This window comes from Bacillus rossius, chromosome 1, assembly GCF_032445375.1.
Source record: "Bacillus rossius redtenbacheri isolate Brsri chromosome 1, Brsri_v3, whole genome shotgun sequence".
Lineage (NCBI taxonomy): Eukaryota > Metazoa > Arthropoda > Insecta > Phasmatodea > Bacillidae > Bacillus > Bacillus rossius.
In genome coordinates this window covers 368992627-369015526 of record NC_086330.1, presented here as the reverse complement: position 1 = coordinate 369015526, position 22900 = coordinate 368992627, and the positions used below count along the sequence as shown (strand labels likewise).

At 41.9% G+C, this 22900-nt stretch overlaps 2 protein-coding genes across 2 annotated transcripts in view; one reads left to right on the top strand and one right to left on the bottom strand.

Moving 5' to 3' along the window:
* Positions 1–943: 943 nt before the first annotated feature.
* LOC134528414 (uncharacterized) lies at positions 944–18668 on the bottom strand. Its single transcript, XM_063362014.1, has 3 exons — positions 18276–18668; positions 13911–14083; positions 944–1276 (listed from the first exon to the last, which is right to left on the bottom strand). Exons 1-3 carry the CDS (start codon positions 18319–18321, stop codon positions 1106–1108), a joined length of 390 nt encoding a protein of 129 aa, XP_063218084.1. The 5' UTR covers positions 18322–18668; the 3' UTR covers positions 944–1105.
* Positions 18669–18873: 205 nt separating this feature from the next.
* Positions 18874–22900, top strand: part of LOC134528630 (indian hedgehog protein) — a 210932-nt gene continuing 206905 nt past the window's right edge. Inside the window, exon 1 of the mRNA XM_063362386.1 lies at positions 18874–19176. Coding sequence (XP_063218456.1) covers positions 18892–19176 — 285 coding nt within the window. The 5' untranslated portion in view covers positions 18874–18891. The remainder of the gene's footprint in view (positions 19177–22900) is intronic.

The following is a 22900-nucleotide window of genomic DNA, read 5'->3' as shown; positions in this document are numbered from 1 at the left end:
TTAGTATAGATTTATGTGGTTAAGTGTAAGACAAAGCGGTATACCTTAACATAGCCACTTAAAATAAGGCAATAAATAAATAAATTCCCATCGTGCGTGCGTTGGCGAGCAGTGCATGTCTGTCTTTAAACACTCTTTCAATAAAGAACCATAAGCTGTACTCTCGTGTACCAGCCATTTTTGTTTGCCTGTATGTAGGATACGCTGTACAAGTGACACTGTTATTCAGTCGCAGTGTTCTCACAGAAATACGAAAATTATTATTTATGTACAATTAATAAACTGTATATTGTTTCGTGGTAATTGTTCCTAAATTAAACGGATTTACTTTATTATTATTTTTGTAGGCTAAATATTATGTTTAATTTTTTTCCTTTCTTAATGACACGCTACTTATTTTTTAATTGGCCACCCTACCATAAAACGTCATTAAAAAAATCGTTGTTAATATTTATTTATGTGTGTCTGGCCCATAGACAGGGTGACGTTGGCCATGAATGTTTATCCTTACAATACAACGTGTATTAAAATGGACCTTTACCCTCTCTTTCAAACGCATAATTTCTCTCATTAGCGATTACCTTGTTTCAGTGTGCTCTGTTGCCATTTATATTCCATAGAAATCAAAAGTTTTAGACACAACTTTACAATTCAAAATGGTTAGTTGTTTTATTTATCTGAAATAATTATTTTTGTAAATATTTGAATAAAATTATTGGAAATACATTTTATTGTTTAGTTCATCAAGAGTATCATCTGATTATATTTAAAAAATATTACTTCTAAGGAGATGCAGCTGAAAGGAGCTGTCTGGGTTTCTACCGTTTGTGTCTAGAACATTTTAAAATATAATTTAATATAAAAAAATTCAGATGTGTTTGAGCATAGCACATAATTTAACGGACTGCCTTGTTATAAATAGTGACCGACTGCTTCATGATTGGTGTTTAGCAGTGAATTAATTTTATTACAGAATGAAAACTTTACCGCAGTCAACAGACACTATTTTATGTTCTTAGAAAAATCAAACAAATAGGAAAATTGAAAAAAAAAATATCTCTATAAAAAACTTATTATAACTACCATGGTGTGCAAAATAATATTTTTAAATGCGCGGATGCCGGGAGGTGCGATGTGGCAACAGTGCGCGCCCCTCGCTCCGAGCTGCAGACTCAGCGTGGGACGCGCTATAGATGACATCTCGCCGTGCGTGAGACTGCTTGCTGGCTTGCCTCACTTCCGCGCGCTGCGTCCACGCACAGCACAGCTTGCTCCACTAGGGAACCACACATAACTTAGAAACACACAACATAATACAGGCATAACTTAGAAATACACAACTTAGAACAGGCATAACTTAGAAACACGACACTTAGAACATGCATAACTTAGAAACACACAACTTAGAACATGCAAAGCTTAGAAATACACAACTTAGAACACGCATAACTTAGAAACCACAACTTATAGCTTGCATAACTTAGAAACACACGACTTAGAACATGCATAACTTAGAAATACACAACTTAGAACAGGCATAACTTAGAAACACGACACTTAGAACATGCATAACTTAGAAACACACAACTTAGAACATGCAAAGCTTAGAAATACACAACTTAGAACACGCATAACTTAGAAACCACAACTTATAGCTTGCATAACTTAGAAACACACGACTTAGAACATGCATAACTTAGAAACACAACTTAGAACAGGCATAACTTAGACACACACAAATTATAACAGACATAACTTAGAAACACACAACTTAGAACATGCATAACTTAGAACATGCATAACTTAGAAACACACAACTTAGAACATGTATAACTTAGAAATACACAACTTAGAACGGGCATAACTTAGACACACACAACTTAGAACAGGCATAACTTACACACACAACAATTTTAGAACAGGCATAACTTAGAAGATTATATATTGTGTGTTTCTAAGTTGTGTGTTTCTAAGTTGTGGCAACACTGGTCTGTGTCCCGTGGAGGCGCTTCTCCGTCCTTGCCCGGGCCGTCTCTGCGCCACCTCGACACTTACACACATCTCATCAATACACAGTCAAGTCCAAATAATACCTCCCCCTTTCCCATTTTCTCTTTCTAAACCTTTAGACTGTTCTCACGGCTGAGACCTCAATATGCTACCTATCAGCTCTATTATCCTTTAATTATTTGTTTTATTTTTACTCGCGGAGAAGCTAAGGCGCAAGTACCACCTTGTCTTGCACTAAACCATAGAAATAAATAATGTAGATATTGGATCTCGAAATAAAAATAAACATTAACCAGTAAAACCAAGAAGTGAACACGTAAAAAAAAAGAGTGAGCTAAGAAAATAGTTCACACTTAAACTACGGAAAAAATATAATTAATACACACACACATATATATATATATATATATATATATATATATATATATATATATATATATATATTTGTTTAACGTATTCTTAAATGGTAGTCTCATTTATTCAGAAAATACACAACAAAAATATAAAAAAGAACAAAAACTATGATTTAAAAAATTAAACTTTCGTAAACTACACAGTAAGTTATTACTTTAATAACTATGTATTATTTAACTCTACATATTAAGGAAAAGTGTATACGCCAACCACACGCACACACACCTAAACACACAAGTACCTGAAGTTGCTGCTTAAAAAAGTTGGATCATTATCATTACCCACTTAAAGTTAAGATATTTTTATACCTAAATAAATAAAAATATATATATATAATATCAAAACAGACCTGATAGCTGGGTGTGAAATTCGAAACCATCAAGACCTAGCTGTAATGAATGTCAACACTGGTGGTTAGTGGTTAGGGGCGACATAACTTCACCAACCGTTCACACAATTCCACGGTATTTTTTTTTATGTAGCTTACATAACTTCACCAACCGTTCACTCAATTTCACGGTTTTTTTATGTAGCTTACATAACTTCACCAACCGTTCACACGATTTCGCGGTATTATTTTATGTAGCTTACTTAACTTCACCAACCGTTCACACGATTTCACAATAATTGTTTATGTAACTTAGCTTACATAACTTCACCAAACGTTCACACGATTTCACGGTATTTTTTTTTTATGTAGCTTACATAAGTTCACCAACCGTTCACACGATTTCGCAGTATTTTTTTATGGAACTAACGACCGAACCAACCGTCTACACTATTTTAAGTTATTTTTTATGTAGCTTGACAATTCTCTAATTGCGCTGTCACTAAGTCTATGAAGGACGACCTCGCTATCCTTCACACTTTTTTTTTTAACCTAGACAAAACTAAGTGTATTTGGGAGGGGTGGGAAGGTTAGGGATGGGGAGGGATCTAGGTGCGTCTCAGGCCGAAGCCTGTACGTCTACCCGGCCCGTGGTTCGACGCCCGGGTCTGGTGGTCGGACCTCGAGGCCCGCAGTGGCTGTGTGCGGTGTTGCCAGATCGAGCAAGTCCGAGCACCGGGCAAGGTGTCGCTCGTTAAGAAATTTTTTTTTAGATGTTTTGGAGAAAGTGGTAAAAAATTTTTTTGACTTGATAACGTCTTATAAATCGATGAACGCCGGCTGCACGCACGAAAAATTGTCACGTTCCACCTGAGCCGAGCGTGCAAGAACCGGCCAACAACCGTGCGAGAAAATCTTCTATAATATCAAACAGGTTAAGGCGGTGTTTTAAACTAATTGTTCGTGATTATATTCAAACAAATTATTTAAATTAAATTTGCAAAAACTGTAAAATAATTTTTGAAAATTAAAAAGTATGCAATTTTTTATCAATGTTTTCTTATGACGTTATCACGTAAAATTATCGTCCGTAAACCGACTTTACAGACAACCCCTTTTTTTCTTGGTGATGCAGGGTGAGCGGACACAAAGCCTGGAATAACAAGATTACATAGGAAGTGACTCATTTTGAGGTTGATAACGTACCTGCTAATTTTATTACAGCTGATCACCTCATGATCTTAAATTACAATTTTTATAGGTGCGACCATGATACTTTAAGCGGCGGGCTTGCCAAAGTGGCCCACAAAAGGCTAAAAGAAACATAATATAAATTACCAGAATTATAACAAAGTAGAAGCGGTAAGTGTCAGTATTGCGATAAAATATGCCAGTAGTGCTAATTTCAATGTATGCACTGTCGGGAAGGTCACTAATGGATAGAGACTTGAAAAATTCACGCTTTCGATGACCTCTATGATAGACTCCACAACCCCCTACACACACAGGCAAATGCCACCTGCTCATTGGCTATTGACTCGTGACACCTGTCAACTGGGATGCTTGCGAGACGATACTTTTTGGTTGAAGTTTTTTCATTGGCTCAAAGTCCTTCAGATAAACTGTGAGTCAATCAGAGAAGCAATATAAAGATACAGTTGTTTGGATTCTAGCATATCGTGAAATGAACCCGCGAATTTTTCCGGGCTCTACTAATGGAGAATGAGCTGGATGTCCTATACAGGTCAACTCCAGCATTTTTGACAGTTGGTGATACAAGTTATCTCCGGGCAAAGCCCGGCCTGACCTCACCACCACCACCTCCTAGAACTGAACCCGTTAGGGTGTACCAGGAGCACTACTTTTTTCTCGAAAACCACCCAGACACACCCCAATTGATGTGAGCCATGGATGGTATTTTGGCCTTTTGATGTTACATGTTTCCAAGAACGGCATATCATACCATTCAGAAGGCCTTTACCAGAAAATAACTTATCCATTGTGTATTTACCACAGTGGCCAGCAGCCAGAATAAAACCTTGTCATGATGTTACATTCTTTTTTTCCTTTTCCTTTTTGTGTCCACACATTTAAAAACACGGCGGTGTTGATTGTAAAACTTTGCTTTCATTCCGCGTGAGATCTCTCACATGCTACTGTGACAGGATGGTTGAGTTGGTGATACGGTGTGTCCGGTGTGTGTCCGGTGTGTGTCCAGTGTGTGTACTCGTGTGTACCCACTGCCTCTGGTCGTGGGAGTAGCTAGTAGGTTTAAATGTATTATGTAAAGAACGGACGTTTGGTGACCCTGAGGTGTGTGCTGGTTGGATAATTGGCCGGGGTTTCACTACAGGACCATACCCCCCGCATCATTATTTGGGACCCGTTGGTAGAAGTCATGATGCCCCCCCCCTTTTTTTTTCTAACAGAGATAAAAAAATGTTTTTTTTTCCTTTATGTATATTGTTTTAGTTATATATATTTTTAACCTTTTCACAATTATTTTTAAACACATTAAAACTAGTTTTAAGTCAGTGTTTCGATTGTCAACGTAAATTGATTTTGAATAATGGCAAATAAATGAGTGTAAGTGTCCTGCACTGTCAACATGGTGTCACGTCAATTGGTGGTGGTTTTGTTTCTCACAGTTGTAAATTCAGACACGTTCTGTACGCACAGCATATTCCGAATAATAGATATTACTCTGGTGTAATATTTCATCGGTAACTAAATTTAGGCCTTTCTGTTTAATTGTTTTCTATGATTTATTTAAAATTGTCTACTTTTTTGTTTTAAGTTTTTTTTTTCTTTCCTTCGCAGGCCCCCTAGACCCATGGGCCCCGTTGCCATAGCAACGGTAGCACCGGCCATGTGGGGGCCCTGTACAGGACCCGATGATGGCAGTTTCTGAAGCACGGTGGGAGAATACAGGTGAACGTGAACTCGGGTCCGTGGGTTCGAATCCCGTGAGGAAGCGGTTTCGGGGCGCCAGGTGCGTGGGTTTGCTGGCTGTCGCGCCACGTGCTGGTGTGAACGAGCTGACGTGTTGGACGCCAGACGCCCTGCCTCGGGTCCGCTGTGCTGAGACGACAGCCCGGCTGCAGTAGGCAGCTGTCCTGAGCGCTGCAAAGCGTCCCACGGTTCACATGGAAACAGTCACGCCGCCATCCTGTGTACCAACCATCAGGATCGTCGACAGGAAAAAAAAAAGGCGTTCGAAGGGGGTTGCGGTAAGTGGGCGAAGGAATTGGCAGATGAAAACGTTCTCTATTCTGCTGCCCTTGAGTAAGACTCCATTTTTTGTTTGTTTGTTTAGAACCATTTACAGAATTCGCACCTCCGGGTTGAACGCTTACCATCAGCTGCAGGACTTCCGACGAAAGTACAACCGCTGAAAGAGAGTAAGCGGACAGTGGTCAGTAGCGTCCCTTTTTGTGGTGGGAATAATGATAGATTTTTTAGGATTTCTTAGTAATTCGGTTTTTTTTGGGGGGGGGGGGGGGAATACACATTCCCCTCATTGGCCCCTGCAAGCGGTCCGGAGCCGTGTGTGTGTGTGTGTGTGTGTATCTGTCTCATTAAAATCAAGCTCTTCAATAAATGGTATAAGGGCTAGAAAATATTTATTAAATATTAATTTATACTAATTTAGTTTAGTTGTTGTTATTAAAATTAAAAATATGTTTTAGTGTATATATATATATATATATATATATATATATATATATATATATATATATATACTGTACAGAAGTCGCGAGTGGATAGGATTTACTCTACGTTTTTCAGAAGCGTATGTGATGAGCAGCTTGGGAACTTCACCGCTGCAGTGCGCTGCCGTAACGCCCTGTATCGTCTTAGTTGTTATTTACACGTTAGAGCGCAGCACTGTCGCCCGCTGTCATTCCCCGCACCCCTCATCCATCGCGTCAGCACCAGCAGCCTTGCCCGGGGCCGAGGTCACGTTGCGGAGACGTCCGCCACGTCACCCCCCCTCCCTTCAGGAGACGTGGCTCGCTCTACTTTCTCGCCGCGGCGAGATGAACATGTTCCGCGGCCATAACTACCTTGTTGGAGCGCCCCCCTCCACCTTGTTCACACCGGCCCGCGGTACGATGCATAAAATATTTCTCTCTCTCTCTCTCTCGTTCTCCCTGCCCGCGGAGATTGCGCCAGCCCGGCCGTGCAATTAGCCGCCGCTTCGTGACAAAATGGCGTTAAATTGGAGCCTAGTTTGCCGCGGTCGCAGGGCGGTATAATCAACCGGCCGGACACCGGACACGTGATAAAGAACGATCTAATAAAGTCCGCAACGGCAATTTTCTCCGGCAATTTCCCCCCCCCCCCCTCTCTCTCTCTCTTCTCCCCCCCTACCCACAATCCTTCTTTTCCTTAACCCCATCTCACCGTGCAAAAAAAGAAGAAAAAAAGGCCGTGTTCCCAACTCGGCAACAGGACGAGGCGATTACGGGCGAGATGTCCGGCCACTCGCCACGCTCCAGTGGCCCCTAGCGCGCCGAGGCACCAGGCGTGTCGATGGACAGCAGATAAGCTGCCTCGTTATCGCGCGATCTGTTGCCTGGACGTAACGACACCGGCTACCACCCCCTCCCCCCATCATACCGCTGCCCGGAGCCGAGCAGGCAGCCATATTCGGCGCCATCTTCGGCGCCGATTTGGTAGCCAACAAAACAAACTGAAAATAAAAGTCGTCGCCAAAAATTGCTTTCTAAAGATTAGCATTTTTTTTATAATTGTCTTTTTGTAAACGTGCCAGAGACATTTCTTTATTTTTAAATTATGTATTATTTGTATTTTTAAAATACATCAAGAAGAAAAAAAAATTAACCGGTGCAGAACATATTTGCTTCATCAACACTCTTAAAACGCTTTTCCTAGCATGTCGTTGCTAAACAAATTAATTTCCGTAACGCAAATGAATTTTTTTTTTATTTCATTCGTTAACTTCTCGACTTAAAAGCTGTTCTTTTGTTCATACAATAAGTTATTGCCCATACTTTATACAAAACACTGTGTGCTCGTTACTCCGAACGCTGTCTTTGCAACTGTGATGATTTGACATGGGTGGCATTCAAAAATAATAAATACTTTATAATATAATCGCGGAAGTGCAAAGGTGTTCAGTGTGACGATCACAGAAACGTGTTGACAGTGAAGCGGTGAAGCCGTGAGAGCAGCTGGAGTGTCTCCGGGTCGCCATCTGTGTTCCAACCTAAGGTCGCTCCCTCCACCTGTCCTCCCAAACATGCGCCCTTCAAGGGTAGGTCGGGAGTCGGCTTGCAGATCAATTTTTAACATTCCAGAGCAAGTAAAATTAAGACATGAGATGTCAAGGGATTTCTCACTTCTTTTGATCGGGAAGGTGTTAGAGCTTCGGCAATGACCAGCGGCTAGGGCCATCAACCCAGCATAGTCACCGCCTCAGCCCCGTAACTCGCTCAGCTGACCAGACAGTCGGCTGTGTCCTGAGCCCTGAGACTTTATCAGCACTGCTGGCGCCTTCCCCAATCTCCCACATCACGCTTGGACCCCTCAAAACACCCAGTGAACCCGTAGTTCGGTGGAGGCCTATCCAAACCTCTGTTAGCTGTCCAAACTAGCACCGGAGCTGTGTCGTCGCTCACCACGTCGACTCCGCATCAGGCTAGGGAACCGTTGGAGTATGCTCCAAGCGATCGAGGCACCACTACGTCGTCAGTTCGCGGCACCCGGTGCAGGCGAGGGCTGTCGCCCGTCCAATCAGACAAGAAACAAGAGACAACTGCGCCCGCCGAGTTAAAAAAAAAAAAAAAAAAAAAAACAAAACACTAGAACCTCTCAATCTCTAAAAGTTACAAGCAGGCCTTACAAGCTCCATATTATTAACAATATCTACCTTGTTATTATACTGAGAATAACACTGACGTGTGAGGTAAAAAAAAAAACTGGACTGACGGTAGATGTTGACGGAGTGGTCAAGTAAATCCTGGTTTTCTGTTGTTTTTTACCGGGCATCGATACTAGTAAGTGTAAAAAAAAGGGGAAAAAAAGGGGGGGGGGGGTTGGTAGGAGGCCGTGTTAATGTTGATGACCGTGTAGAGGCGAGAGTCAGTGTCTCCAGCGAACAAGTGACCGACGGCTATGACCTTCGGTACGACGGTGATGCTGCACTAGGTGAGAATTTTTCTTCTTTTCTTCTTCAACCATCTCTTCATCCAGCGTTCGCGTGTTGCTTGATGAATAGTTACAAAAATCAAAATAACAGCTACGGAACCTGTAGGCCAACGTTTTATTCCATTGTTTTGGAAGTACTCGCCCCAGAGCTAACCCAGGAAAAAAAACCTGCAGAGATTCGCCCTGGTCGCTAGGCAGAAAGCGAGGTACTGAGCGAATTCTTCTGGAAAAAAAAAAGTTTTATCAGTAATATTGGTCGTGTATGCAGGGAATGTTTGAGACTGGTTGGTGCGAGGACTTACTGCCAGTACTGATATTGTCAATACTGTTGCCCTTGTAAGGTCTGCTATGAAAGTCCCAAGCAGAAATTATACCAAACTACAGCTGTTTTCTACAGGCTTTAGGAATCACAAGACGTTTACAAGTATGGTCTACTGGTTAGTATACGGAAGCACAGAAAACGCACAGGTGTTTGAAGACCAGCCTGATGAAGAATACAAGTGGAATTGTGTGTATGTGTGTGTGTGTTGGAGTGGGGGAGGGGTGGTTTGTTTGTCTGTTGCCAATTCCAAACTGAAACTCTACTGAATGATGATTAGGCCTACAAATCCACCAGAATTGAATTAAACACTATACCAGTGATAAAACAATTGCGTGAGGCGCCTAGTATGGATAAAAAAATAAAGATAATAATATATTAATATTGGTGATCTAAGAATATAATTTACAATATAAACTATTAAAACTTAATAGTAAACTAAACATTTTAGGCTGGTTATATCAATTATTGACGTGACAACGTCTAATAAATCGATGAAAGCCGGCTGCACGCACGAAAAAGTGTCCCGAAACGCACATTGTCCCGTTACGTTGTGTCCCGTTATGCTCATTGTACGCTTGCGCCGCATCTATCTCTCTTCCACTCGATTGGAACAACCATCGATTTGACTTTTTCGAGGCATATTAAACTTGAAACACTCCCAATCGTTTCCTACTTTTCCTATCATCGTCCTATCCTTAACAGAATAACACAGATTGGAAGAAGTTGAATAGCAAACATGTATAAAAGTTATAGTTAAAATAATCTGTTCGTTAAAGTAATAAACATATTTGAATTAATGAGTGCAAATAAAAGTAAATTTATCAATTAAATTGTAGATTTCATTTCACTCCTTCTTTGTATCCATACAAAATAGTGGTAATTCAATAAAAATGATTCAATTTTATTCATAAAAGTATGCAATCATTTCATCAATGTTTTGTTATGACGTCACGTTAAACTATCGTCCGTAAACCGACTTTACAGACAACCAATTTTTTTGCGGGGATAATACAGAGTTAATATTACGAAAACTGGCGCATATTTTATTATTTAATTGATATTTCATTGAAGCATAATTTTTTTCTTATTAAAATATGTCGCCAATGACATCTCCGAAAGAAACAAATACGCGCTATACAGTATTCAAATTCACTTAAACTAGTGGGTTTTCGCTAAGGTTGGCAACACGAGTCTGCATCGTGGAGTTAATATATTAATAGGCATATAAGAGAGAGTTTATATTGCTTGTGCACCGTACCGTGGTACTGGAAAGAGTCGAGTCAAAAGTATGAGTAATAAAGTTTATGTTGGTTGTTAATAGACATTGTTTCCGGTGATGAAAAGCGAGATGGGAAATGTTTTTAAACGGCTCGGACTCACACGCCATATTTTTTTTCGTTTTTTTTTTCGTCGTTACTTTTTTTAATGGTTACTTATACATTTTTAACTCGATACCTCTCTTGCATTAGTGTTGCTGCACAAATAGTTTCTATATTACTCACAGTGCATAATATCATGGATGTAAAAAGTCACGCAAGTGATGATATTTACGAAGACTTGTACCTATTTTTATACCCATGATATTACACCAAGTGAATATGTTTTCGAAATATTTGTGGCATTATAACAAATGCAAGAAAGATCAAGTTTGAATTTTATAAATAGCCTTTCTAAATAAACTGTGAGCTAGTCTTCCATTAATTGCCAATGATGTGTGATCTCCCAACTTCGGTAACATTGCACATTCATGTGCTCTCAGGTTGAAAATAAACTTATAATATGAAACTTTGACACGAAATTTGACGCAAAATTCTTTAAAATAGTGCCGAACGTGATAAATATAACCTATTGATAAATAAAATGTTCGCTTTTCAACTAACGAAATTTCTGGACGTTAATCTCCGCTTACTTCCTGCGCCCATCGCTAGAATTATTTGTCTGAATCGTAAACGTTGCTTGTTACCATCGCCACTCAGATAACAGCACAAAACAATAGAAACTGCTAGCATAAAAGCGAAAAATACTTGAAAAAATTGAAACCCCAGTTTTAGACCTGATTTTCGATAATGAATTTTATTAAAATACTGCACATCTTGTTAAAATTCATCAAACAGTTAATACTTTAAAGAATATAGCTACACTCGTTAGATGATTAAAAAATATAGCAAGAGTTTTAAAGGTTAGTTGTACTATTATAAGGTTTCATATTTTAACACATATGTGAATTCAAGGGCATTCATTTCCTAATAAACGTAATTTATTTTATTTTAAGTAAAAATAAAGTATTATATGCCTACCTAGTATGACATATTCAATCCAATGGACAGAGCTATGTATTTAATAATATTATAGCAATAAATAAACATATGAAACGTATTAATATATATTTGCTTAAAGCACAAATTGCATAATCCAGTAATCTGTTATTAAAAAAAAAACTCTCAATGAACATTGAACCACGTTTCTTGATGTTAACAAGCACGCACTCTATCACTCTTCTATTATGACAGTTATAAATTCGGAAATAGAATGTGCATTACAATCATTGTAATGCCATTTTATTTTATTTTTTTTTGAAATTTTAGATTTTGATATTTCATTGTACTGTGACTATTTTAGTTTACCAAATATATTCCAGGGTACCTATAGTTTCACCATCATAACAAGTTTCGTTTTGCACACCAATATGTTTGATGTGAACCCCGATTTTTACGAAAGTGACTATGTACGGGTTTATGTTCAAACGCGTGCGGGGTCCGCCATCTTTGTGACACATTTCCGTTCGTCGACTTCCGTACAATTTCCACGAAATCACTCCTGCCAAATGCCGAACACCGAGATCAAAAAGTACCGAGGAAAATATCGGGGGGATAAAAGTACGCACTGAAGGAAAAATCTAAAAATAACGTATTGTGAGAGGATCCGGGATGTGGTCGGGCGAGTGGCGCGCTCGAAGGCCCAGAGGTTGGCAACTCTGCGGCGGCGGGAGGTGCTGACAGCGCTGTCTCGGGCCTCGCTATCTGCCCTCGGCGATACGCCTCACCCACGCCGTCTGTCCCGAGCCCTCTGCAGCACCGGCCGCCGCTGCGCAGTGCTGCCAACCGACCCGCCTGCCGTCGCAACCGAACATCTGCCTACGTCTGAACCAGGGAACAAATATGTACGTTTCACGTCTGCCCTAACACAGAGGTGCCCCCCCCCCCAAACACTATGACTCACCCCCACCCCCTTCCTAACCTAATGAGGTGCCCCCCCCCTCCCGAAATTTTTTATGCCATTTTTTCAATGATTTATTCAATTATTTTATAATATTATACTTTTTTAGTATTATATTTTATCACATTTTGCATTAATTAAAACTGATTTTCTAATTAATAATTTTGGTCATATCAGGTAATATTTCCATCCTGAACCGACAGATGCCAAACTGCTTTTGTTGAGGAAAGTGCGGGGTTGCCAATTTGATTTACAAGATCCCTTTCAATTATCAAAGCACCAGAAACGTATTTTCACATTATAAGCTATAATTATGTAAATAATATATACATTTTTCTCGTCTTTTAACCACCCCCCCCCCCCTGAAATTTTAATGACGCAGTCTGCGTCGTTACCCCCCCTTGTGGGCACCCCTGCCTAACATTCGTACAAATAATTAGCATTACATATATTTACTTGCTTGTACCCGGCGCTGCCCGGGCTGAACACATAATAATAATAATAATAATAATAATAATAATAATAAGGAACATCACTACCGAGTTTCAAGTCTGTAAGGCATACACTTGAAAACCGGGAAATTTTGATTTTAATGATCCAACGATTGCACAACCTCGGCGCATCGAGGCTACGCATCAGCAGAACCGGGACGCCAATCTTCAGCTTCACTTTGTGGGAAGGCAGGCGACCCCTAGGCAAGACGTGGCGGACGCATACCAAACGACAGCGCTTTTAAAAATCCAAGGTCAACGCCGTCTATTGACGAAATTTTAAAACTAAAACTGTTATTAACGCCTTTTAGTTCGCTAGCCGCCGCGAGCTTCACTAAGCGGATGGGTTTCGCGGAAAAGTATATGATGGGAATTTGCCAGACCTTACTATATGACCGTGAGGCGAACATAGAGAAATGTCAAAAATTCACTCTATATTTGTATATGACTGACCTTCTATGATTTTCCATTATAAAACTGAATTTAATTTTTTTTTTCACTACCTTAGGGATGGAATTTCATAATTATATGTAGCCTATGTAACTCTTCGGCCCATAAACTATCTGTGTGCAAAAAAAAATTCATGTTGATCCGTTGCTTCGTTGCTGCGTGAAAGAAGGACAAACAGACATGATGCGTGCTGCCCCCGCCCGCCGCCCCCGCGCCGCCCTCGCCCTGGGTCGCCATCCTCTGCGGGCTGTCCGCCACGTCCCCCCAGCGGAACCGCGGCAGAGGAGGGCGACCAGGCGTCCAGGACTGGCAGGAGCCTGAGCGAATGCTACTTCGCGGGTAGGGCGCGGCAGTGGCGCTGCCTGCCAGCTCCAGGGACTCGGTGAGCCCGGGTAGGCGGGTGAGCGCCCCTGGCGGCGACATCCAGCACCACCTGCTGCGGCCCGAGGAGACTCTCAAGATGGCGGTGCGGCTGGAGAGCGCGCACGCGGCGCGCACCAGGTACCTGGTGGTGGTGTCCTACGTGGGGCGGCGCGACGTGGAGGAGAGCTGTCTGCTGGGCATCGACTGCAACGAGCGCACCACCGTGGGGCTGGTGCTGAGACTGCTGGCCGACACCACCATCACCCTGGACGGCGACGGCGGCTTCAGCGAGAGCGTGTGCGGCCGCCAGCACATCTTCAAACCAGTGTCGCATTTATAATGTTAAGTAGGAATTCGTACAATGCCCAAGAACAGTTTTAAAAAAAAAATCTGTTAAGGTGGGCACGATAGAAAGACTAACAAACAAATGCACTTACAGATAGGATAGAGACAACACAAGCGCACAGTGGACGAAGGCACTACAAGCAGTAGGTCCGCGTAAAGGAGAGCACTCACACATGCAGACACTGTAGAAAGACAACACTGTCACTACAGGCCAAAGAAAAACTAAGGCAAGAGAAAAAAAATACATTCAAATGATAAACAAAGGTCTGCATGATAATGTTTATAATAATAAAATGTTGAAATGATTTATTTTAAGATAAATCGTTTACCTATAAATTTAGTCAACGTCCTTGGCTGTTACCATCTGCTCCGTACTTGACTATATCTCTCTTTTTCATGCAAATAAATAATTCACTCACTATTTACCTATATCTTTATAGATCTGCACATTTCTCTTGAAAACCTACCCACAACGAAATTCACAAAGGAACAACTACTAGACCCATGATTTATTATGAAACAAAAAAATCACTGCAGTCCAACTGGACAACTATTTTAAAGGTCTACATTTCTCACTATCAACAATATGGTTATTTCCACAACCAAGCCATTATTCGAAACAACAAAGATTTAGTTGGAAAACAAATAAGATGGAAGATAACACTGGCTGAATACAGACAGATTCTTGGTTTCCATGCATGACTCCAATTTTGGAAAAAGATTTTTCCTACGGAACTGTCGAAATCAGCTGATGTAAATACGGCTTGAGGGATTATATACGAAAGGTGCTTAGAGCATAGCTGATGCAGAACATATTAGTAAACAAGAGCGTACACAGAATTTCTTTTCGGTGGGGTTGGGGGTAGATATATCTCCCCCCCCCCCCAAATCCCTTGCGTAAGCCACTGCTAGTGAAGAAATATCAAACTCTTACTTAAATGAAATTCTGCTTTACAAAGTGATATGAGAACTTGCCCAAGGTTTGTTTGAATCCAAAAATATATATTTGTTTATATATTGCGAAACAAATATTTACTTACCGCAAAAAAAAAAAAAAATTATGCCAAACGAATTTTAAGGAGAAAAAAATACATTTGTTAAAACACAACAAACGGTATTTATTGTTAAGTTGTCAAAATCATTTCTTTGGGTCAACAAAATCTTTCATACTGCAATATTTTTGTTTGGATCAACAAAATATATTTATTTCGCCCATGTACAAACGAATATTTTATTGAGGCAGACGAACGTTCCTCTCGGCGTGCCAGCTGCAGATGCGGCGCAACCTCCGCAGCTGTACTGCCGCCAGGGGCCACAAGTTTGTGTGATGACGTGGCATCTCCTGGTTGGACGCCCAGAACACAGGCTGACGCGTTGCATTTGCATTGCGGAAGCCGTTTTAAATTACTGTATTTTTTTTCTTTTATGGAAGTGACTCGTGTTTAGCAACGGAGATTCTAGTTCACACTCGCTCACTGACATCGGGACGTGAACAGGTATGGGACAATACGGCGACGGCTAGGTAAAAATATAGACTAAAACTACGAGTCTTCCGTCTCCCGGCGATAGCTAACTCCATGACAGCTTAATGTCGGACACAGTGTGTTCTACTGATCTTGCGCGCGCGGGCCTATAGGTATACAGTATAGTTCATGCTGCAGGTCGGAAAGACGGGACCCCACCATATATTATACTTTCATACACGTATTTCTTCATAAGTTAAGTTTACAAACCAGGTGTTTGGAAAATATGGCCTCATCAAGGACAGAAAGTTCATTACAGACGATAACACACAACTAATGCAGGAAAAAAAAGAAGGGGGTTGTCTGTATAGTCGGTTTACGGACGATAATTATGCGTGATGACATCATAAGAAAATATTGATGAAAAATTGCATACTTTTTAATTTTCATCCTATTATTTACAGTTTTTGCAAATTTAATTTAAATAATTTTTTTAAATATAATCACGAACAATTAGTTAAAAAGCCCGCCTTAACCTGTTTGATATTATAGACGATTTTCTCGCACGGTGGTTGGCCGGTTCTTGCACGCTCGGTTCAGGCGGAACGTGACAATGAGTCATGCTTTTTCGTGCGTGCAGCCGGCGTTCATCGATTTATAAGACGTTATCACGTAAAAAAGAAGAAGAGTCGCACCTGTGTTTCCGTACCATGTGCGTCTCTGCCTGAGGACGGGAGCAGATAGCAGTTCCCGAAACGTCGCTTGTTTCTGTTTTGGTAAAACTATTGTATTTTTTTGTCTTTTCGTTTTGCCGTGTTTTTGTCTCGTTTCAACTGTTGTGCTGAATTATTTTGGTTTCAATATTTTTGTGTTGTCATCATTTGTGTGTTTTTTGTTTACTTATCACTTTTTTCTTTGTTTTTTCTTTGTTTGTTGACCATATTTCTGTTTCGGAATATTTTGTGGTGTTTATATTCTTGTTGACAACAGCAATTGTTTGCTTAATTTTGTGTGTTTTTTGTCTTTCTTGTGTATTTTTTTATTTATTTATTAGTTTTTCTTCAACAGAAAAAGTTCTTAGCAATGGCGTATGTCCAAAAACTTACATCAAGTCATGCACTCCCATTGCACAAATCTTTTAAAGATAACGTCAAAAAGAAGCCTGTGGTAAATAACCATTCCGGAACTAGCCTGGAGTGATTCCGGAAAAAACATTGGAAACCGAAACAAGGGCGGTTAGAACCGGGGTTCAAACTCGGATTCTCACATTGTGAGTGCAATGTTCTACCGCTGAGCCGCGCTGCGTGAAACGTTTAAATAATAAAGGCGGCCTCAACTTCGGTTTCGAATATTTAACAAAAGTCCACCGTAATGTTCGTGTGTTGAATGCTTTTGAATAGAATATGAGTGCTGTGTCTATCACCAATAAATGAGCATTCTAATAGCTCTATTGAGGTTTTACTTCCAGTCGATAGGCTAGGATGTGAAGCAGTTATCACAGGTGGCGAGAGAGCTCAGGATTCGCACGAGAGAAGAAGGGAAGACGTGTGAGCAAATTGCGAACAACCCGTTTCGAAGGAACAAAGACCGGCCGGTTCGAGTGCAGGCAATCAAACGAACGAGCAGCGGCGAACGCAAGGTGGGGGTAAATAGCGGGGGATATCACCTCCCCTCCCCCCCTTCCCGAAATGTTGAAAGATTTATGAGAAGGCAGTATGTTATTTGAGTAATCAAGTTGTGCTGTTTCAACACCTGGAACTTCAAACTGTTGAGAATGTTGAGTATCTTGTTGTTAACATACTTGTTTTAAAATTTGATTTGTAATTAATTTTTCTGAATTATTTTTAAATCCGCTCTCGAGAAAACAATTCCTACATCCGCCACTGTGAAAGATTGCAAAATCTTGACACATTCCACATAAATATTCCAATTAACAAAATATTGGACATACTTTGCTTTCCAAGGCTAGACAACCATGTACCTACAAGAAATTTTCTCAGAAATTATGGAGGAATTTTCAGCTTAGCAGTCTAACTATACTGTTTGATGAATATTGCACTCGTTGGTCGGATACTCAACATACAAAGATAATACCGGTTGAGAATTTGTTATTTCGCTTGGTGACTGTAATCATCTATAGTAACGCTCATGTGTCTATTGTTCAGGACTTGAGCACATTCATGAGCAACGTATTCTGTGGCTGTAACTTGTTTCAGTTTGACAGTGCTCAAAAGCGGTAGGCTGCGTGGCTACCAGTGGAACCTATCCGATCCCCCAACTGTCACTTACAAAGCTTTGCACGAAGTTGGTTGCAAACACAGTTGGCCCTAACAATGGCAGAAGTAGAGGTGAGCCAAATTTCGCGGAATGAAAACCTTCACACAATTGCTCAGTGCTCATGATCGGACCGAAGTTATTTAGACACGCCTCTCTAGGAGCACGCCAGCTAGCAGTGAAGTAAGCGAATTGGGAAATGCCGATTAGTGAGAACACAACGGTTCACACTTAGAAATCTGCCAGTGGAAAAGCAGACGTTAATAGGGCGAGCATAAGGCTTTGAATTTGCAGCCTTACATCAGACGGATTAAGAAATGTCAGAGTCTCTAGGCTAGGCAGAAGGATACGTAAATCATTGGTACTGCTTTTCAGTACTGACAAATCTGTGACAAAACTTACGGGGTCACAAACTCTACCCTCACCTTCCGTCGTCATCCCCAGGTAGAATCTCCGCGGCATAGCGAGCATTCCTCGCGGCTTCCGGGCCTCCAGAGTTCCGGTTCCTCCAGCCCCGGTGGTCCTGGTCGCTTCCTCTTGGTGTCCTGCGACCCTCCCTCCTCACCTCTTGCCCTTGAGCCAGCGTGCAGCCGGGGTCCAGCGAGGCCTGTCCTTGCGTGGTCGCCCGAGCCCCGAGACCACTCAGTAGGCCGTGAGGCACTGGGCCGAACAGGCACTAGACCAAAAGGCACTGACCGAACAGACACTAGACCAAACAGATACTAGACAGAAAGTAATTTCTTCAAAATTTCGGTCAAATGACTTCAGTGGTAGAGGGTGAAGGGGGTACAATATCTCCCCCAAATCCCAGCGAACAACAAAAGGTAATAGTTTGGAAGGAAAGGCATGCCGGAAGGCCGGGCCAGGTGCGCGGAGGGGAGGCCCCGCCCCCGGGCCAACGGGCGGCCGCCACGTCACGGGGTGATGGAGTGGGGAGATGGAGGGGGGAGACAGCCCGCGGGAGCCCGGCCGGGCCAGTCGACGCGCGACCCCCCTGGCAGCGAGAGCGAGTGCGGGCGCAGGCATGCCCCGGGGGCGGCGATGAGGCCGGCGCTGTGGCTGCTGGTGGCGGCGCTAGTGGCGGCGGCGGGCGCGTGCGGGCCGGGCCGCGGCTCCAGGAGGGCGCGCCGGCCCCGCAAGCTGACGCCGCTCGTGTTCAAGCAGCACGTGCCCAACGTGTCGGAGAACACGCTGGGAGCCAGCGGACTGGCCGAGGGCCGCGTGGAGCGCTCCGACCCGCGCTTCAGGGACCTGGTGCCCAACTACAACCCGGACATCGTGTTCAAGGACGAGGAGGGCACGGGCGCCGACCGCCTCATGACGCAGGTAGGTCCCCGCCGGACCGCGCATTCCGTAACAACAGGATCAACACAAATATTCGTTACGAAACAATTTTTTGTAATTCGATTTTCAACGGTCCTTTAATTAAAGACTCGTGACTTCACCTTGTTCGTTCTTCGATACTCTGGCGAGGAAGATCGTCGGTTCGATCCCAGGTCTGTGCGGTGTGAGGTCACCCTTCTTCTCTCCCTTCGTGTTTCAACGCATTGAGCCTATTTTTTTATTTATAATTTTTTTTAAAAGATTTTTTGTTTCTTATTTGGGGTTAAGTGTCTAGGTTTCGATACGAAAGACGGGCGTGGGCGCCGAATTATGTCAATTATTGGTCTGTTTTTGAGGGAGGGGGTCCTTGTTAAGAGGAGGAGGGTTGCCAGAGTCTACTCTGCACCCTGGAGCGGGGGTTGTGGGGGACTGGGGGGTTGGAGCCAGCCGCTGCCAGTGGCATCTGCCCGAGGTCACTCCAGGAGCTTACACGGGCCTCTGAGGCTGAGGTGAGTCTCCCAGACAAGGCACTATCCACTGCGCCATCTCGCGCCAGCGCTCGGTTCTTGAACTCTTCGCGAGAGGAGACGAGCCGTCGACGGGACCGATCTCCGCTGCTCCGGCGCGAACTCCTCCCGTCATGACGGTCGGCAGTGGCGACCTTAGTCTTCTCGGGGACCTGGCGGTTTGCTCTTACCTGGGGGTGGAGGGGGAGAGGACACAGTATTTTGAAGAGGGTCGTTACCGGGCTGGCTGAGAGGTGTATGTATGTTTTTACCCTCCCCACCCCCCCATACAGCCCTCCAGAAAGGTTTTATTCAAGCCAGTCTTGAACTTAAAAATTCCAGCAATGATTTTGCTCATTTATCCCCGAGATAATTTTCTATTCTTTCCTGATAAATTATTCAGGGTTGGTTTCATAATTACTTGCGATCAACCCCCCCCCCCCCCCCCCCCCGGTAAAATCGCGATATCATGTGAGGCAATATAATCTAAGAAAGATTTACTTGTACGAAATCATGAATTGAAAATAATTGAACTGCATGCTGGAAAGAAAAAATCGAAATTTCCTTTTTCCCAATAACGTCCATGTCTTTAAGACGGAAGTGCCGGCGCGGGGGGCAGTCACCCTGGCCACCCAGCCTGGGACAGCCCCTGGGGGTTGGCAGCACTGACTCGGCAACCGGGTGTTGCCGTCCTCGCGTTATAAATTTTCTGGCCCCTACAGAAGGGTTTATTTGTCGAGACCGGAAAAATTCGCGAATTCATTTCGCGATAGGCTAAAATACAAATAGTTATACCTCGGTGCTGCCTCTGCTATTGGCTCACAACTCACCTGGAGGACTCTGGGCCAATGAGGAACGCCCGACCAAAGCTTTATCGAATCACAGGCTGCTACGTTGGGACGCCTCACAAGACAGCAGCCAATGAGTGGGTGACATTTGACCGATTGCATGCAGAACTATGGAGTTCATCCTACAGGTCATTGAACCCGCGAATTTTTCCGGTCCCTATTTATTTGTTTATTCCACCTCATATTTTTACCACTAAGCTAGTCTTCAAACAACTATACACCTGCGTAGTCGACCGTGTTGCGCGACTGAACCATATTCGTCGCGTCCACTAAGATCCTGAGCCGGTGCTAAACATATACTTCGCACCCGAATAACTTTCAGCTGGAAAATTTTGAAAAAAAAAACCTGTGGCAATCATAGATTATTGATTTGTTTTGGCTGCAGCCTACATCTCGTTGAGAGCGAGGACTTTATAGATACAGTTATTACTTCATTCAAGGAGACTGGGCTTTAGCTTGCTGTTCGGGCAAACATTGCGGCATTTCTGTCTGCAGTCCATTCACTTCAAACATTTGTCAGAAGATCACAGGAAGTTGGGACACGGGGTTTGAACCTGGATCCCACGGATTGTGAGTCCCAGCGTCTTACCACCACATCGCACTCCGTTGCTAGCGGGAAACATCCGTACGAGCAAAGGGGCCCAAGTGCCATATCCCCATACTGCAGACATTGTTTCAGGTGCATTTCTCAAATTGGTTTACTTCGTGCGTTTCTTTTTAACACTTTACTTTCAAGGCCAGCTTGAACATCTAAACAAATATATCGCAAGTTAATCAAATAGAGCTAAGCTTACTTTGCGTGAAGTCACGAAGCAAGCAGGCTTAAGGTGAAACTTTTGCAACTAATTTGAATCAGTCACAATTTTATCGCCGATCTTTTAAAACTAAATTCTGATAATTTTGTAGTGAAAATTTTGTAGGCAAAAATATTTCGCGGATTCATTTCAGCAAAATATACTTCAAGGACGTATATAATTATGTCACGTGACATTGATGTAACTTTTCCGAAACATTCCCAAATATGTTCCTCAAAACATGTGTGAAGTAAGTGATGTTTCTCAGACAAATAAAGTTTTGAATCGCGAAGTGACGTCTGTAGATTTGTTGTAAAATACGGCATTGTTATGCTCTCTCCCACTCCCATCATGCCATGCAACACGTTTTCATAACGCTTCTTAGCCCCGGCTCGAAATAGGTTCTTTCACCAGTTGTGTATATTTCCCGCCTAAATGCCGGAAAGGCAAAATATTTATATAAATGCGTCATCTTTTTTTAACAGTGAGATTTTCATATCACAAACAGGATAATGTTCCAATACAGCAACATTGTTCGCTAATATGTGCATTGAAAAAGATTATTGAACCTTTAAATGATCATCAATTCACGTGCAAGTTTTTCCTTAGTGGATTTTTTTTGTATTGTGTGCGCACTCAGGTCTTTGTTATTTCCAAAAAATTGATTTCCAAATTTCCCAGAATAGAGTGCACGCGATAGAGACGCTAACATAATATAATCTTAATTTCTTAAGTTAAAGGCTACAGTAAGTAGTATTAAATACAGCCCCCACCAAAGTATAAATCATTCTGCACGTAAACGCTGCAAAAAAGACATCTTTACAATATTATTTGCTGGCATTGTGCGTTGTGTTGCTCATTAATTAGCGGTTATTAACAAAGTTCACGTTAAAAATAATAATTTTACAGTTGTTTTGTTATTTGGAACTAGTTACAATCATTTTTCATTTTATTTTATTATTTTACACGTGTTGGCTTTCAATTCGTTTCATTTAATACAAGAAATTTAAATTTTGGAAATAAACACGTAAATAATTCACGGTGTATCCCTCTGACTTAAGTCTGTTGAGTGAATATTGAAGTAGGATACGCACGAAAATTGCGCACCACCTAATATGCGGTCCCCGATATTTAACGGCTTAAAGTGGAAAAATAACAATAACACTGAAAAAGAGCCGTGTGCACCAGATTTGGATTTCACCGCCTTGATTTCGTGTACTTGGATGCCAGTGGCGGCGGAAAATTAATTATATTTAATTCTGTTACGTACCATTGGTTCGAAAATGTTATTTTTTACTACTTATGCTTCGTGGCTACCACGAGAAATAGAGTTATTAATTTCTACCTGAATCTGAAATATTTTTTTAGTAGAGAGGGGCAATGAAGGTTAAGAACATTGAGGGATTAAAAAAAGAAGAAAAAAAAACATTAAACAGTATTAGTACGAAAAGTTTTAGCGTACCTATCTGAAATATATAAATTACCATGATTTTAATAAGTTCTTGCTAATAGTTAGCTCGCTATGAAACCTTTAAACAACACAATTTCCCTCAATTCCAGAACTATCTTACTTTTCTAG